General features: G+C 32.6%; 1 protein-coding gene across 1 annotated transcript; it reads left to right on the forward strand.

The window, feature by feature from the left end:
- The first annotated feature begins 4,819 nt into the window (after positions 1 to 4,819).
- On the forward strand, positions 4,820 to 10,335 carry LOC139486087 (xylosyltransferase oxt-like). Its single transcript, XM_071270786.1, has 4 exons — positions 4,820 to 6,604; positions 7,006 to 7,130; positions 9,014 to 9,152; positions 10,245 to 10,335. The coding sequence occupies exons 1-4, from the start codon at positions 6,139 to 6,141 to the stop codon at positions 10,247 to 10,249; spliced, it is 735 nt and encodes a 244-aa protein (XP_071126887.1). The 5' UTR covers positions 4,820 to 6,138; the 3' UTR covers positions 10,250 to 10,335.
- The last annotated feature ends 2,191 nt before the right edge of the window (positions 10,336 to 12,526 follow it).

Raw genomic sequence — 12,526 nt, forward strand, 5'->3', positions numbered from 1 at the left:
ACAAAATCATAACAACAATTAGATTTTCAAAAAGACAAAGAATAAATCATTCAATGACAATATAATTAATGTTTTTCGTTGATTCAGTGAAGGGCAGCCAGTACTGAAGAGGTGACAACTGGGCTTCCAGCACCACAATACGATAAATTCCGCCATACACATTGCTTGCAATGTTCAGCTTTGTTAGATCACATCATCATCCATCAAATGTCAACATGTTTAAAAGCCATAACGATTGGTAAAGACTGCATACAAAATCTGTAACTATAAATCATAACGGCAGTAAACAAATATTTAATTGGGGTGGGGTGTGGTGGGTTTTTGTCCTTGCACCCGTCTACAGTTTGTTAAAGAATGAAATAACATTACCAAAACAACTGGTTTTATATTGAAATTACCGCCTATAAATGCACGAGATAATTGAGTATCGCTTATGAACAGAAACATTTGTATTATACAACCGGTTTTAGTGTCGCTTGCAACAATCAAAACATAAAAAGGAAAACAAATCCAAGTCTTATCAATTCAATAAATAAATTTAATTCATATTGATTAAATTTCAATATTCGATGTCTATTTCACCAATAATACGAGGTTTTCACTTATTCGTCAATGTGCATTTTATTAACTTCACAGATTTCGTTTTTTTGTTTTCTTTTGGTCGTATATCTTGACGGAGCTTGTTAATTGTAAATGCATCAGTCGGGATTTAGATTTTAGGCGATTTGGTACTGGTTGGTGCAAAAGTTGCCATTTGTCTTCACGAGGCTATGTTGTCGTTCTGTTTACCCTTGTAATAATATTTTACTTTATCCGTACTTTATCAGGAAAGTATAAACAAAAAGTAAAATCACAAAAATACTGAACTCAGAGAAAAATCAATTCGGAAAGTCCATAATCACATGGCAAAATCAAATAACAAAACGCATCAAAAACGAATGGACAAGAACTGTCATATTCCTGACTTGGTACAGGCATTTTCAAATGTAGAAAATGGTGGATTGGACCTGGTTTTATAGCTAGCTAAACCTCTCACTTGTATGACAGTCGCATCAAATTCCATTATATAGTCACCGATGCGTGAACAAAACAAACAGACATAATAGGTAAAAATGTCAAAAATAGGGGTACAGCAGTCACCATTGTGTTATCATCTTAATCACTATAAAAACAACAAATGTAACGAAGAAGCACAAAAAGGCATACATCAAATTAACATCCTCATTTTGATTATATTATATGATTATATTTGTCTATGTAAAATGCACCCATCAAGGAAGGAGGGTATGGGTACTGGTGTAAAATTGCGCGTTTGAAATTCGCACAGGTAGACATGAAATAATTTTGTCGTTCAAAGTATGACGGGATGCACAAATACAGTCACGCAAAATAGATATAACAAACACTGACTTAGCAGTTAAAGTAATAATAATAAATAAAATAATAGTGTGGTTCAAAGTATGACGTGATACATATGTACAGAGTCACGTAAAATGTATATCACAAAAAAAGTTGGTTAACAGTAAAAGTGTGACATAATGTTAACTATGCAGTATATCATATCAACAGTCTGAGATGTATTTTTACACAAATATGGCTGCTTTATTAGTATTATTGTCACATTTTTCTTTTATGTCTGTGTATGTTGCTCCCGCATTTTCATCAATTTAATGGAACTATACTCAACTGTCAAATAAGTTGGAGGTTTAGCTACACAAACTATAAAACCAGGTGTGAACTACCATTGTGTTCGGGAAAAAACTATACCTACCATGTCAAGAATGTGACAATTGATTTCCATTCGTTATGTTTGTTGCTTTGTCAGATGTTATTCATTTTCTTTGTAGTTCGGTTTATTTGTATTTTAAAATTGTCAATTTGTTCTTTCGTATTGATGCATGAACTATCTATCACCGAACTATGGCAAGCCGTTCTCGACAAAACTATGTTTAAATCATTTCTTCGAAAGACAAAAAACGTACTGAGATTCAAGACCTAAAAAAACACACTGAAAATTTAGAATTACACACTGAGACTTAAAAAAACACACTTAGATGAAATAGATCGCAAAACACACATTGAGAATTTAAAATTACACAATGAGTAATGAATGCAGTTCCTACACCCGAAATTCGTAATTAATTTCAAGACTTAACTTTGTTTGCTACTCGTATTCATAAGATTTTTGCCTATAATCTAGATTATTACTAACCGTATATCGTGATTTTTTTGCTTAAAACTGTTGAAGCAGCCATGATCCCTTCTCAAAAGTCTTTCCGCTGGTACCCTGATTTCGCAAGGTAATATTTTTTTTATTTTTTTGCTATAATAGGCACTTCGGGAAACAATTCACTGCATTGTTTGTATTTTTGCATCTTGTTCCAACGTTTTCTTATAATTTTAAGTTTTTTACCATTTGGTTACATTTGTTATGAGAGTAAGTGGGTATTTTTCTTGTTCTATTGGTCTTTAATAACGTAGTTTTTCTATATGTTGTATTTTTAATGGGTTTTTTTATAAAACATTTAGCTAATGAGTTTTGTCCCCAAGTTGTTATGAGCTTGTAATAACTTCAGATTAAGTATGCTAATGAAAAACATGTGCGCATAAAAAGTGCGTACAAATCTCAGTGTGTAATTCTAAATTTTCAGTGTGGAATTTCAAATTCTAAGTGTGTGTTTTTCGGTTTTTTCATCTCAGTGTGTCTTTTTGAAATCTCATTGTGTAATTTTCAATTTTCAGTGTGTCATTTTAATTTTTTTGTAATCTCAGTGCGGTTTTTAAATGCTCAGTGTGTACATATTTCGAAAAATGGTTTAGACATAGTTTTGACGAGAGCAGCTTTCCATACTGAACATAAGAAATAAACAATCAATCAATCTTAAATGCATCCAGTTTATTTTCAAAGACTACAACTAACAGCTTTTGTATCCAGCAATCATATTGGTATCAAAATATATACATTTAGTATATTCAGTGTCTTTTTAATTCTATATTTGCATTATTAGCTCAAAAGTGCTCATTGATGAATCAATAGTAAATAAGTATTGATTTCTTTCCCGGGTTGTCTCGCTTTGTACATTTTTTATGTACCCGTTTGTTTGCCAATCTATTGGCTATCAAAGCGATAAACTAATTAATAATTCATTTGACCTGAAAGGCCAATTGAGCTCTTTCATCACTTGGCGTCCATCGTCCGTCGTCTGTCGTCGTCGTCTGTTACCTTTTTCTACTCTGAAACTAATTGCCCAAATTTAACCAAACTTGGCCAAAATCATAACTCGGTATCTTTTTAAAAAAAATCCGATGACCACGCCTGCCAATCAACATTGCCTACATGACTAAAAAATAGAACATAAGGGTAAAATGCAGTAGTTGGCTTTTATCTCTGAAACTTAAGCATTTAGAGCATTTCTGACAGGGTAAAAATGTTCATCAGATTAAGATCTATCCGCCCTTAAATGTTCAGACGAATCCAACAACCCGTTGTTTGGTTGCTGCCCCTTTATTGGTAATAATAAGGAAATCTTGCAGTTTTGGGTTATTATCTTGAATACTATTATAGATAAAAATAAACTGTAAATAGCAATATTGTTCAGCAAAGTAAGTTCTACAAAATAATATGTATGACCGAAATTGCCATTAAAAATGTTTGCCCATTATAGTCAATTTTTAATAATTTTTCGTAAATATTTGTAATCTTTTACAAAATCTTCTTCTCTAAAACTGCTACTTTCCCATAATTATAATCGGGGTATCGTGTTTTAAAAATGTGTCCGATGACCCCGCCTTACAACCATCATGACCGACATGGTTAAAGATAGAACTAAGAGGTTAAATGTAGTTTTTAGCTTATATCTCTGAAACTTACGCATTAAGAGCAAATCTGACAGGTGTCAAAAATGTTCATTAGATAGAGATTTATCTGATCTGAAATTTTCAGACTAATCCGACAACCCGTTGTATGGTTACTGTCCCGGAAATTTTGCAGTTTTCGTTATTATCTTAGATATAATTACAATATCTATTATCTAATACTATTAACTATCATGTTAACCTTATTTTACATGATTTCCAAAGCATCAGTAAATACAGGTGTGCGACACAGGCTCTTGAGAGCCTCTGGTTTATAGTTTATATAGCATGGCCGTAATTCGGTTCTGTTCAGCGCTAAGACATAATAATAGTACTGTTTGTTCCTATTTGAATTAGGTATTCATTGCAATTCTTGGTGCGCCCACTCTTTTTTAAAAAGTGAAGAATAATATAATTTAAAAGTATTATGAACTCAAATGCAAAATGTCAGTAAACTAAGAATTTACAAGGTCTATAGTAACTAAAATCAACTATTAGCTCAATGGTGTTTGTCACTTTGTAAAGAATAGAAATTGATAAAAAGCTTAGCTTACAATACTTTATGAAATTCATATAAAAAACATATTTCAACACTAGTATCATGTCAACTTTTTATTTTAGCAACATTTAGTAATTGTAAGATTAAGTCTTACAACATTCTTAACAAAATATAAAGCGTTTTATCATTCAGGTAATTTTGTTTAGACTAAACGCTTTAAACGTAGTTAATGAAATAAGAAATTGAAATCAAACTAGTCGCCTTTTGCTCCTTTCGTACAAAACTTACACAATATTCAAGATATACAAGAAGTTATATATGTATCTTGTTGATGTTTTTCGGGTAGGGCTTTATCTAGTTCACATACATTTGTAGTACTCCCGTTATGTTAGACTTTTTTTGCCGTCTTTTTTATTTTTGTTTATAAGATTAATACCCGTTTTTTGTGTTCCTTCTTTTGTTTAGTTTCGGCTCGTGGTTACTATTAGTATTTTGCTTTCACAAAGATAAACAGACACAACACGTACCTGCGACATTGAAAACCCGTTTCCTGTGATATGAAATGGCTGACGTTTAAGCGAATTGGTTTTGTATTTTTTTATACTTTACGCATCTTTCTTCAAAATGACATCGAGCGTATACATACAGAGTGAATTAGTATTCGTCACTTGAGATTTTCTTTATATATTTCATATAAAACTACATTTTATCAAAAATATATTTTTGTCATTTCTGGTTTGATAAGCAATTTGGTACCAATAGAAGCAGAATTGTCACAGGTTTATTTGTTTAGCTGTTTGCATTTTTGTTGTGGACCATTTTCAATCGTACGTACGTAACTAGTTTTTCTCCTACCACGTTGATGTATGATTATCCACACGACTTTTTCTGCTACGAAACTTTGTTGTTTAAATTACCGGTAGAATCTATTCTAAGAAACATAATACGATTTGAAATAGTACATTCGTAAGTCTAAATTTTCCTTAAATTAAACTGCTTGGTGACACTTTGTTTAGAACAAACATTAACAATTTAGGGCATGCTTGTAAATATCAGATAATATGTTCAAACACTGGTCTCATGTTTACTTTAAAGCTTAACAACCCTTGTTGCCTGTTTGAAATAAGTTTACAATATTCCTATTAAAAAACTGTTCTAGCATTTAGGAAATATTTTGCATTAAACGTGATTGGGTTGTTAAAAAAAACCACCTTAAACTCCCTATAGTAGTTTGACTACGGCAGTAAAAATAAAATAATATTTACTTATTTACTTCTTTTGTAATAAAAATAAGTAATTCTTTAACATATGTTAGTGCGTGTGACTTCAATGGATTCATTTGATATTGAAATCCGAAATTACAGAACCATGATAAGCAATCTCAAATCATTGATACATGATTGTATCTTTAAATATGCGACATTTCTATAAAATATTCAAAACATATCAATGTGTCGATGATTTTTCCATTTGCATACTCCTCCAAAGGAATACTTATTAGGCTCAATCAAACAAAACAAAAAAATCATCCCCAAAAAATAATTCGGGAATATTATTTTTGAAATTGATTTAAAAATGGCAGCGTGCACGGCATTTCCTTTTTTTAATTATCATTATGTAAATATCATCAATTGATTTTATTTAACACTACATGTAGATATTAAATGTAAAAGTATCGTTTTCAAAAATCCATATTTGCCATTTAACTCGTGTACATGTTTTTATACCACATCACGCTATAGATTGACGTGGATAGCTTAGGTTTTTTATCTCTCCAAAACACGATGTGGATTCGGCTCACCCTTTTTTGTCTGATTGCATTATGTAGCTGTGAGAATGGAGATAAATTCCTCGGATCAGAAAAATATAGTAAGGGAGACTCAATTCTGTGGTACATCCTGCAAAAACTGCATCATGATGATAAAAGGATAGATGAAATTCAGAAATCGGTTCATGAAATACAGAAGAATCCTAATTTAGATTCTGAAAATCTACCAGATAAGAATAAGATTGAACTGAATAAAGATTTCAAAACAATTATCAGTGATATTCGTACCAACTTTACACTTTTAAGTATTAAATATGAGAGCGATTCAAATCGGAAGCAAAACCAACTTGACCGGATACATGCAACACAACAGAAGGAGACTGCTGCAAACAAAAGCCAAGATAAAATCATATTAAATCTGGTAAAAGAGATACGAGAATTAAAACACACCATAAATAAACAACATCCTTGGATAAAAGATGGTATGTATAATTATTTGGAATCATTCGCATGCAATTAATTGCTAAGGATTATACGTCTACGTCGTTTATTACATAATCATTTGAAGAACAACATATAATTAAGAAAATGATGTTATTATTGCTCATTAGACAACTCTACATTCCAAATGACATTTACGTTTACAACTATAGGTCAACGTACGACTCTAAACAATGATTAAAATCCATAAGTCGTCTAACTACATGAACTAATAACTACTTGAATATGGAAAATGTTTGTGTAGGTTATTTCGTTTCCTGTACTTGGTAGATCTAAAAATATTGATTTTTCCTACTCTCTATACCAATGTTGTCAACCCTTGAAGGCAATACAAAAGTCAACGAAATGAAACAAACAAAATGGTATACAATTTTTCTTTTAGGATATATTGGTTGTTACAAAGATGAGGCAAACCGACATTTGAAATACAGAATCGCAAACATTAGTCACACATCTCTGTTGAAGTGCAAACAACACTGTCGTGGTTTTAAGTATGCTGGTTTGCAGGTGAGAGGGGTGCATAATCATGATAGAGCTTTGTATATTTGTAAATTCTGCTCATATTGATAGTGGTATTCATAATATCCCTTAATTTCACGTTACGGGATGAGGCATCGTTTTTTTTTTTTAAATATCCATGAATTTTCTTCACAAGTTCGTCTGCGGAAAACAGTTCACTGGAATATTCATCAGTGTGCAATGACACCCAGAATATTCGTCATCTGACAGATTGATATGGGTTTGCTTTACTTACTCCCCGGACATAGACTCAGCACAAAATGCTATACCATGGTAATTATTTACTATGTTAAAAATAGAGGGACGAAAGATACCAGAGGGACAGTCAAACTCATAAATCGAAAATAAACTGACAAAAAAAGACAATCAGAAAAACAATAGTACACATGACACAATATAGAAAACTAAAGAATAAGCAACACAAACCCCACCAAAAACTAGGGGTGATCTCAGGTGCTCTTTGAACATTTGAGATACATAATTGAAAGTAGGCATTTTTAGTTTCTTGTGTATAATTCGGAGTCTAATATGGCGTCAATTATCACTGTAATAATATATATATTTGTTTAGGGGCCAGCTGAGGGACGCCATCGGTTGCGGGAGTTTCTCACAGCATTGAAGACCTATTGGTCACCTTCTGTTGTTGTCTATGGTCGTGTTGTTGTCTTTTTGACACATTCCCTATTTCCATTCTCAATTTTATGCTTCCATGCTCGTAGATGGTGTTCTTCAATGTTCATGAATTTATGTACCTAAAAGATATGAAGATTTCTAAATTTAAACCAATGGGGTTCTTTTCACACAAAATCTTGGGGATACGATACAATTTGATCGTAACTTATACTGAAATGTTCAAGACTTTAGAACTTTTGTCGTAATTTTTTTGTGACACTCGCAGATATTCGCACATTATAATGAATTCAAAGAAATTGTGTGAATATCTTAAATTCACGGAAAATTAAATGCACTTTAACAAGAATATATAAATGCAAAATGAATACTAAGCCTGCATTGTGCTGTTTCACCAGATAACAGTCCAAAAGAAGACATGATATTCTTCACGGACGCATTTTTCTGATCTCAGGACGACTAGTTTGATCTGTTTCTCCTGAATGTCAAGTCTTTGTGGGGAAACAGCAAACAACAAGTTTTTAATTATTAACTTTTGCAGTTTAGCCAATTCCTGGTAATATCCTTTTGGCGTTGCTGGATTCTTGTGCATCCCGCAATTGTTTTATTTTGCTATGATCATTTGTGTATTCTTGTCTATCACTTGTGGGTTTTCGTTGTTTTTACTATGTACCATTTTGCTTTTTTTATTGACATCTTTGTTTGTTTGTTTTTAAAGAGATTATAACGCAATTTTGACTGATGTACCCCTAATTTTGACATTTTTACCTGTTATGTTTGTTTGTTTTGTTTACAAATTGTTGTCAATGTAATGGACTTGTGTGTGACTCTCATACACCTGAGAGGTTTATCTAGTTATAACACCAGGTTTTATCCACCATTGTTTACATAAGGAAATGTCTTTACCAAGTCAGGAATATGCCCGTTGTTTCCGTTTGATATGTTTGAGTTTTTGATATTTCTATTTATTAAGGGACAATCAGTTTTGAATTTACCTTGGAATACCATATTTTTGTTATTTTGTTGTTTTTGAGGTATTTGGTTTGACCCGCCGGATGTCGACGCGATGACCTCCCTGACTTGAGGCGAACACGCTATCTGGAGACAACCGCAGCAGTTGACGATAACGTAACACAGAATGTATATCTATATACAAGTTAAATGACATCTTTAAATGTAAATGAACCATTTCGTTTTTGTGATTTTATTTGTATTAATTTTATTTTTCGTTACTTGTATAGGACGGAACAGCTTGTCTTTGTGGAAATACGCTTATCAATCCTTCTTATCCACGTGTTCTAGACAGCGAGTGCAATTATCCCTGTCCGGGAGAAACTTTCCGAATGTGTGGAGCTGGATGGAGAAACTCTATCTACAGAGGTAAACTCCTAATGTATATAACGATGGTTGTTTCAACAGTTTTTATCACAATTATGATCATGGTATTAAAAAACACAAAAACAACACACAAACGCAAAAAAATCCCAATCAGTAAAGCTATTGTAAAGCACAATAGAGAAAGATTTATAGATCAACTGTGCGTCTGATGATGCAATTGCTAATGCTTTGTGGAATTCTATTAAATGCCTAACCTATCTACGTATAATTCAGGTATATAATTAAGAATAGATCTTTATGTGTGTTGTTAATGTATATATGTCATTGCAAAATCCGCAATTCCTTAAAACATTTTCCACATTTATATATAATAGATTTCGAAACTCTGCAAAGAGGGCGAAAGATACCAAACGGAAATTCAATTGCATAAAACAAAAGCATACTGGAAACACTACAGTAAGAACGAAAATACGAGTACATAAAACACAATATAAAAAACTAAAGACGGAGCAATACGAATCCAACAGAAAGAACGGGGTGATCTCAGATGCTCAAGACATGTAATCAGATATTGTTTTACCTTCAACATATATTATAATATTCCTAAATACAATACGTTGATTAGCTATATTAAGTGATGATGTATATCACAGTAGCTGATTGATTTATTGGCCCTTTTTGAACCCTAAATCATGTCCAAATTTACACCATCGGTAAGGTAAATTTTTTACCCTGAAATTTAACCGAATGAATGGGAAATTTGGAATTCGAAAAACGTTGAAATATTAATGTTGATGACTCAATGATTTTTTAATATAATTTGTAAATCTAAACCAGTAACGAAAAACGAAACATGCAATTTAAACAAAGTCGGAGAAAGAAAAAAGCAAAAGTGTACTTTAAAATGTTACACACGTTAGGCAATTTAAGAAATTACAATATAAAAAACAAGCTAAAAACTAATTATGAATTGTGCGTGATCCGTCAGGATATATAGTTCATGCTTCAACAGAGATGACAAGAACTACAAATTAAATGAAAGAACAACTACATTTAAAACTTTTAAAAAATCACGAATTTGTTTTGTAAACAAGCTCATTTTGTTTTTCATTATCATTATAAATATATTTGCAGTTTGACACTGATGTGATCATCGAAAAACAACAGAGTTTTACAGAATTTTTGCAGTGCATTATTTAATAATAAAATAAATAATTTGCAGTTTCATGGTAGTTTTAATGTACTACATTGTAAAACACAAAAAGGACGAAGTTTCGCTTATATCAATCACTACTTTTTCATTTGACTTATAAAGTCAGAATTCTTGGAAATTGTACATGTCCTATTGGATAAAAGTGAATAATCTATCTAAATTGAGAACGGAAATGGAGAAAACAATGAAAAACAACCGGATCAAAGATCGAGAAAATCCAGCATCAGGCTGCTAATCAAAAATGTGTACTAGTTCATTGCAAAAACTCCAAAACATATAAATAGCCATATGAATGTAGAATGAGAAACAAACATCAAAACGCCGAGTAAAACTTAGTAAAAAGAAAACAAAGCTGATATCTATTAAATGTGTATTTTGCGGTAAACTTTTTATGCCACCACAATTAACAGTTGGGGCAAATTGTTAAACCCTTGTTCGTCTGTCCGTCCGTCCGTTGCATTATGGATATAAAGTTATTTCGCACAACTTCTCCTAGAGTTTGAATCTTAGGATGTTTTCACTTTGCTGTCTGATTGTTCATATATTGAAGGTGTGCATGTGGTCAGGGTTTCGATTTTTATTGAAATTTGGTCTTTTGGGAGATAGTTGAATCATTTTTGAGTATTTATTTGCATAAAAGCAGCATTTTCCGATAACTCGTTCTACAGTTTAAGGCTAAGAAGTTTTCATTGTGCTGGCTGTTTGTACATATTTTGAAGTTGTGAATGTGGTCCGGGTTTTGATTTTTATTAATATGTGCTTTTTGGGAAATAGCTGAATTTTGTCATCTTTGGAGTATATACTTGCATATGAGGTGCATATCATTTCCAGATAACTTCTCCTGCAGTTTGAATTGTAAAATGTTTTCACTTTGCTGGCTGTTTGTACATATATTGAAGATGTGCATGTAGTGTTTTACTTTTTAATATATTTGCTTTTTAGGAAGATAGTTGAACTTTGTCATTTTTGGAGTATATACCTGTATAAGAGGTGCATATCATATGTAGAAAACTTCTCATACAGTTTGAATGCTAGAACATTTTCACCTCGCTGGTTGTTTGTTTAAATAATGAAGGTATGCATGTGGTCAGGTTTTTTGAGTATTTATTTATCAGTGTGAGATGTACTCCTATAGTGAACGTTACCATAAACCTATACGTTATCATGCTCAACTTTGTGTATTTTGAAATAAAATTTTATAGCTTCGGGGATATTATGCATGTGTGTCTCCAAGACACAATAATATCTCAAAGAGAGTCTCACATTGATGTTAGTCTTATACAGTTACTTCAGATTGGAGTGACTTGGGGCTTCACTTTGTCTAATTTATGTATTACAGTACAAAACCTACAGATATACACAAAATTATAGTACAAGTCTTTTACTAACCTAGCGAATTCAAACATCCAGTTCTCCGTAACAGAGAATGAAGTTTTGAAAGGAGTAATGAATAAAGTTTCGTGCGAATGTGATGAATATCTAACGGCTTTTGTATAAATGGCAGCAAGTCATTAATAGATACATTATGCAGAGAAGGTAATGTATAATGACGATGACCATGACTGCGTCTACGTCGAGGAGTCGAGTTGAAAATATTCATCACATTCACCGAGTTACACGAAGAACTAGATAGAATACCTATACCATCAATTTTGTCATTGCAACCATAAGGTGTCGCAGTTCCCAATTGTCTTATCCAGTAGTCCTCTTTTTGTCTACGGAGAGTTGTTGAAAGGTTAGGATTGTTAGAGCTGTCTGATCTATGACCGCACATACGCTTTTTTAGCCTTCCTTTCGTTTCACCGACGTTTACCAACCCGCAAAGGTTGCACTCTAATCCGTAGACGACATTTATCGATTTACAATTCAGATCATCGTTACTTCTGGTAAAATATGACTTCTTGGTCAAATTGCTAGTGAATTCAGCATCTGTAATTAAAACTGCAAAAATTTGCCGCCTTTGGTCTCACATTTCGAAATGCGACAGTGTTGTACTGTGTCGTCAAAAACCAAAATGTCTTTAAGGAGAACTGAACATGGCTGTAAATGTGTAATAATGCTGTTGTCACTAGGACGATGATCTGAATGAGTCATGTCTGGTGATGAGGGGACACCTGCCGTATCAGACGACACCGTGTAATGTTGACGTCTGTTTCGGACCGTTTTATACTGGGCGACGTCCGAGCCAGTTTCCTGCTAGATC

The sequence above is a fragment of the Mytilus edulis genome, chromosome 8, assembly GCF_963676685.1.
Source record: "Mytilus edulis chromosome 8, xbMytEdul2.2, whole genome shotgun sequence".
Lineage (NCBI taxonomy): Eukaryota > Metazoa > Mollusca > Bivalvia > Mytilida > Mytilidae > Mytilus > Mytilus edulis.

Excerpts from the sequence above, each read along its gene's own strand:
- LOC139486087 (XM_071270786.1), top strand. The coding sequence starts at position 6,139 with ATGTGGATTCGGCTCACCCTTTTTTGTCTGATTGCATTATGTAGCTGT. Across the intron at positions 6,605-7,005 it reads ACATCCTTGGATAAAAGATG|GATATATTGGTTGTTACAAA; the intron begins GTATGTATAATT and ends TTTTTCTTTTAG. Across the intron at positions 7,131-9,013 it reads TTAAGTATGCTGGTTTGCAG|GACGGAACAGCTTGTCTTTG; the intron begins GTGAGAGGGGTG and ends TTACTTGTATAG.